Source organism: Centroberyx gerrardi, chromosome 5, assembly GCF_048128805.1.
Source record: "Centroberyx gerrardi isolate f3 chromosome 5, fCenGer3.hap1.cur.20231027, whole genome shotgun sequence".
NCBI classification, from domain to species: domain Eukaryota; kingdom Metazoa; phylum Chordata; class Actinopteri; order Beryciformes; family Berycidae; genus Centroberyx; species Centroberyx gerrardi.
Window position 1 is genome coordinate 15,665,956 of NC_136001.1, and position 5,458 is coordinate 15,671,413.

The window sequence follows — 5,458 nt, forward strand, 5'->3', positions numbered from 1 at the left end:
ATATATAGCTCAAAGTGATTGTGATTCAGTGGCGCCTGAACAAAAATAACAATAATATTCCCATAATATTCCTATAGGGGCTTATAGTGTGTCTGTGGCACACAATAGGGACCTTATAGTGGACATACTGAACATTATGGTATTTTTTTTTTTTTTTTTAATCTCCTATGGTATCTATACAGTTCCTATAATGTTACAATAGGGAGGGACTTATAGTTTTGCAGTGATATCTGTATAGTATCATTCTGAAATGTATAACAGGATTTCTATAGTTGTTTTTCTGACAGTGATTCGGGGACGAAACCGTGACCTTCTAGTCTCTTCTCACTGCCACACTTCCACTTACAGGCACCTAATGAAGACTTTCAGGATCTCTGTGTTTTTTCAGGGTGTCAAATTGAAGGCCATGTTGTGTGGACGGATAGTGACATCTCATGGCCGATTGTGGATTCTCATGTGTCATATCAAAACCTACCAACAGGCGGCAGTGTCATCATTCAGGTTAAGATTTTCCTCTCTCTTGACTCGGCCCTTCTTGTATCCCTCCGCGGCGCCCTCTCTTTCTCTTCCGGTTGTCGTCCATACGTGTGACAGGTACATACTTTTCCCCATACTAATGTACGTTTAAAATCTAAAGCAATCCTCGTGTATTTTACATTGTTACTCAGAAACAGAGGCCGTCTGTGATAGAATAATTTAGCGGCCGCATGTCCATCGCAGTATTTGCCAGATGTGACTCACGTAAAAAGCTGAAAATTACACTCCAAAATGTTAGCGCCCTGTGCAGCCGAGCAGGAGCTTCCCAACAGCATAGCGACCAGGCAGTAGTTTCATATACGACCAAGCTGAATAGTTCATTTCAAATAGGATTATATGAACTTTGGTCCGTCAACAGCACTTTCGTTATTAACTGTCTCATTAAGGGGTCAGTTTTTTTTTTAGAGGCATACGGCTGTGTTTACTTGTTTGCTTCCTTAGACTAGCTGCCGGCTAGCTAGCGTAGCATTTATGGTAGCATACAAAATCATTCAACAGTGCTAGCAAATAACAGCGACGCCAATACAAATTATATTTATGTCATTGCTGAACATTATTTTTTTCCTTCAACAGATTATCTGTGTCGAAATGGCAAAGTCTAAGAACCACACCACCCACAACCAGTGTAAGTATCGATGCATTGATCAGCTAACGCTACATTATTCCTCAATGAGTTCAGCTAAAATCAGTTCAATCAGTCAGTTCCTCAAGAGTCAAAAAGTTGAATGAAAAATTCACTGTGATGTTTCTGTTTATAGTGTATCGTTTAGTGGCCTTGTAATTCAATTCAAAATATTTTATTTGCCCCACAGGGAGCAATTAAAGGCAAGCAGTGCTAACATTTAGGACAAATCAATTGGGTGAAAGGTCACATTTCATCCAGGTTAATGGTATTCTTAATCATACATGATACAGTGGTATCAGTATTATATTTCTTCCGGACTTAGTTTTGCATGGTGTTGCAAATTTGTAAGCATTTGTATCCTTCAAGACAGGTGAATCTGCCCACTATCTTTCAATACAGCTTGATTGTTGTATCAAATTGTATCTATTCCTCCGCACAGCTCGCAAAGCCCATAGGAATGGCATCAAGAAGCCCAGATCGAATCGCTATGAGTCATTGAAGGGGGTACGTACTGTTACACTGCTGCTCTACCTGGACTAACTACAGTACTGTGTTGACATGGTGTCTGACATTTACATCCTGTCTTTCATGCATCCACATTCATGGTGTTGGTGATGACAAGTGTTGTATGGGAAGTAATGCAATTGCTTTAAGATTGTTATCAATTTGTTGTCAACAAAATTACTAAAATTGCGACTTTTGACTGATCTAAGTTGGATAAAGGGGGTTCACAATACTCTGCCTTTTTCAAACTGCTGTCGCCTTTTTATATTTGAAGTTGATGGAGAGTGGTAACAAAGCGGTCTTTTGGGCTAATGCTTCAGGCAGAGCGTAGTGATGAGCAAAGTTCCAACTTTTTTATAGGAGCACACATGGTTGACCTCTAATTTTTGTAGGCTGACCAGTCACAAGGCAGAAGTAGGCAGTACGTAGGCAGCTGAAAGTTTGACAACCCAACATAATGAAAATGGAGAAAGTACCAGTGCAAAAGTTGGTAAGAGCTGTTGCTCCTGATGGGAGCATGGCTGTATTGTGGAGTTTCTGGTTAGTGGCTTAGAGGTGTGCCGTAGTTCTACCTGTTAAGTAAGAAAAGTGTTGTGTGAGATGCTTTCATGATCAGCCCGAAATGCACTTTTTCTACAAAAAAGCAGAATAATGTGAGCACGCCTTAAGACATTTGGATCCTTGCAGGGAAGTGCTTATCTATTTGACTGTTGATTTGAGAGATAGTTTGCTTGATATCCTGAGCTAGAAAATATAGATGCATTAAGGGTGATTTCTCAACAGCTTGCATCTGATGAGCAGGGCTCGTAGTGATGAGTCATATTTTCGAGTGTTGGCTTTTTATTAGATTTGGGCAGAAGGACATTGCTATAACATAGAAGCACATTATAAATCAATATTGAAAATGTGTGTACTTCTTTATAGTCACAGGAAACTGCTAAACTATAACATTCTTTTAGATGCATTTCTTGTGCCGGTTTTGTTTTAAGAGTGTTTCACAGTTCCTCTCTGTCCAGTTCTCTGAAATAGGATTTCTGGGAAATAGATTAATCGGAATGTTATGGTCAAAGTTGTGGTTGTTGGTAGCAATTTTTGTTTGAAACATGCTCCCTACCACAGTGATTCTTTGGTAATTAAACTGAATTTAGAAGATCCCTAAATTGAGCAATACCCAGACAGTTATAATTAAAATTGTAATCTCCATGACTTCTCTCTATTATCTACCCAGCTGGTATGCACTGTAACTTTTTTATTCTTAAACTTTTGGCCGAAATGGTTCCATGAATTAGTCACAACCTTGCTGGTCTCGGTGCATTGCTGGCGAGAATCAGATAAAGTAAATTCATTCAGGCTCTATTACTATAGATTGCATATGAATCTTGAGATGATGCACCAGTTGCCACTTAAGTGCAGGTGACACATCAGGATATAAGGTGTTGCATTGTAAAATATTGTGTGGTCTTGTCACGAGGAAGGCTGGTTAATTTTGCATTTAAAGTCTTGCTTAGTGTTACTCCCATGAGCGCTTTCCCGGGTTTTTAAAAGCCCTGAACATTTGCAGTGTGGCAAAACTGTATAGCCCATAAGGTTAGGAAAATGTACTGAATACATAAAACATGCCTGAATTTGAATTAAAATATATCACTCATTGGCATTAAATCACGGTTCATAACAGTGTTTTGTTTAATCGAAGCCTCTTGATTGCAGGAAATTATTTGTAGAGGTACTGTAGTTATGATAAAGACTTCAGGCCTCCAGTGACCAGGTGTTAGGCATACCCTAATTAATTCTGGTAATTAACCATTTAACCTAGTCAGTGAGGATGTGGTGTGATGAATGGTAATTATCTAATGCTTTCAATCCTGTCTATTCCCAAGTGGTGTGTAACTTGCTGTGAGCGACTGAAAATGTCTAAAAATTGTCCTTAAACGGGAGTAAACACATGCGCACACCACATGAAATCACTGTGGTCACTGACACACTTAAGCTCTGTTATTATTGGTGTTGTCCCTCCCGATTTGGGGTGATTATGGATTGGTCTTCTTCCTATCTTTTTTTTTTTTTGGTGTTGACTGCATCATTCGTGGTGGACAAAATGTTTACATTGCCTTGTTTTGTATAGGATTTTGCAGGTACACGTGTGGTAGGGCTGCCACCAACCTTAGTACTAGTCTCTCTGTGCTCTCTAAACAAGTTACCAATTCTTGCCATTTTACTGACAACAGAGACAGCCAAATATGTAACATAGCTAACAGCTCATGGCAGACTACCAAAAGTAAAACATGGTTTTACATTTTGTTCACCCATTTTAAAAGATGCATTGTTTGGATGGGAATCTACTCCAGCGGTGGGGGAATTTGTGTACCCTGCTTGAGTGTGTATCTGTTGCTTCATTACTTTGGGATGTGTTTTAGCATACTTTTTCCCTGAACCTATACGTGCATACTATATGTATGTGTATAAGTGCATGCTTGCTTGGTGATCAGCTGTGTAATCAAAGAAGTCTTGAGCTGCTCACTCATTTTCTCTTGTCTTTCTTGCTGCAGGTGGACCCCAAGTTCCTGAGGAACATGCGCTTTGCCAAGAAGCACAACAAGAAGGGCATGAAGGCGGCACAGAAGGCGGTGGCACCTAAATAGACTGCCTCCTCACTTCCCCGTCTGTCAGTGTTCCATAGACTGTGTTACCACCATCACAATAAAGCTATGCTTTGTTAACAAACCACCTTTGGATTCTGCCTCTGTTTCTGTTGTAACTACTTCAGTCTGTCTGATTCTATTTAATGATCATTTTATTAGTTGCTCGGGAGGAGCACCTTAGTAAGAGCTGGTCATTGTGTATTTGTTGGGGTGTAACACTGTTTGCAATGTGCAGTGCTGTGGGGAATTACAATATGTGCTCTCTAGGCTGCGCAGAGCCCTGCATAAGGGACATGCATTAATGCAGTGTGCGCTCGTACACCAGGTAATATGATAGTTTCATACGCATTACGAATGCCTTTATCCATTGAATAACCATGAACCTTTCAAATGTATACAACTTATTCAAGAATCACGTGTTTTTTTTCCACAGCACGATAGTGGCAAAGCTGTATGGGAAATCTCATCAGATTTAGGAAGTAGGCAAAAGGCAGTGTTCAGCACATTAGCACACCTTGGCCCACACGTCTGATTACATTCTGGTTTGCTAGATACAGATTAAGCGTTGTGTAATATCAGAGCCCCTAAAGTCTCTGAATTGGCCTTAGCTGTACAATCCATTAAATCATCCATTGTACAACCAATACACAATGGCCATTTCCAAAGAAAGACAAAGTGAGGTATATCAGGGCCTGATCAGCATGTCAGCATTATAAAATAAGGGATCAAAAGCATTATTATATTGGCACACAAAACTAGAAAATGTGCTCAGTAGAGCACAGACCTCCATCATGTCTGACGACACCCCGCAAGGAAGTTATGCAGTTTTTGGTGATATGCCACGCCCACCACCACGCCCCTCTTTGGCCAATCAACATGAAAAGTTAATCAGTTCTTCCTTGGCCCATAACCAACCTTCATACCAAGTTTTGTGCAAATCTGTGCCCAACTTTTTGAGATATCCTGCTAACGGACAGATGGACAAACACAGACGGAGGCGAAAACATAACCTCCTTGGCGGAGCTAATAATCTCTGTTAAGTAACAAGATAGAAAAAATTGAGTTGTACAAACCTTGGCAAGCAGGTTCATGCACTGACATTTAGAGGGGTAGGGGCTCAAGTTGACGAAAAGGGTGTTTTTTCCCATCTGTT

The 5,458-nt window shown here is 40.2% G+C and overlaps 1 protein-coding gene across 1 annotated transcript; it reads left to right on the forward strand.

The window, feature by feature from the left end:
- Nucleotides 1-529: 529 nt before the first annotated feature.
- Nucleotides 530-4,390, forward strand: rpl29 (ribosomal protein L29). The gene is made up of 4 exons (XM_071904418.2): nucleotides 530-594; nucleotides 1,111-1,162; nucleotides 1,602-1,666; nucleotides 4,213-4,390. The coding sequence occupies exons 2-4, from the start codon at nucleotides 1,126-1,128 to the stop codon at nucleotides 4,303-4,305; spliced, it is 195 nt and encodes a 64-aa protein (XP_071760519.2). The 5' UTR covers nucleotides 530-594; nucleotides 1,111-1,125; the 3' UTR covers nucleotides 4,306-4,390.
- Nucleotides 4,391-5,458: the final 1,068 nt, after the last annotated feature.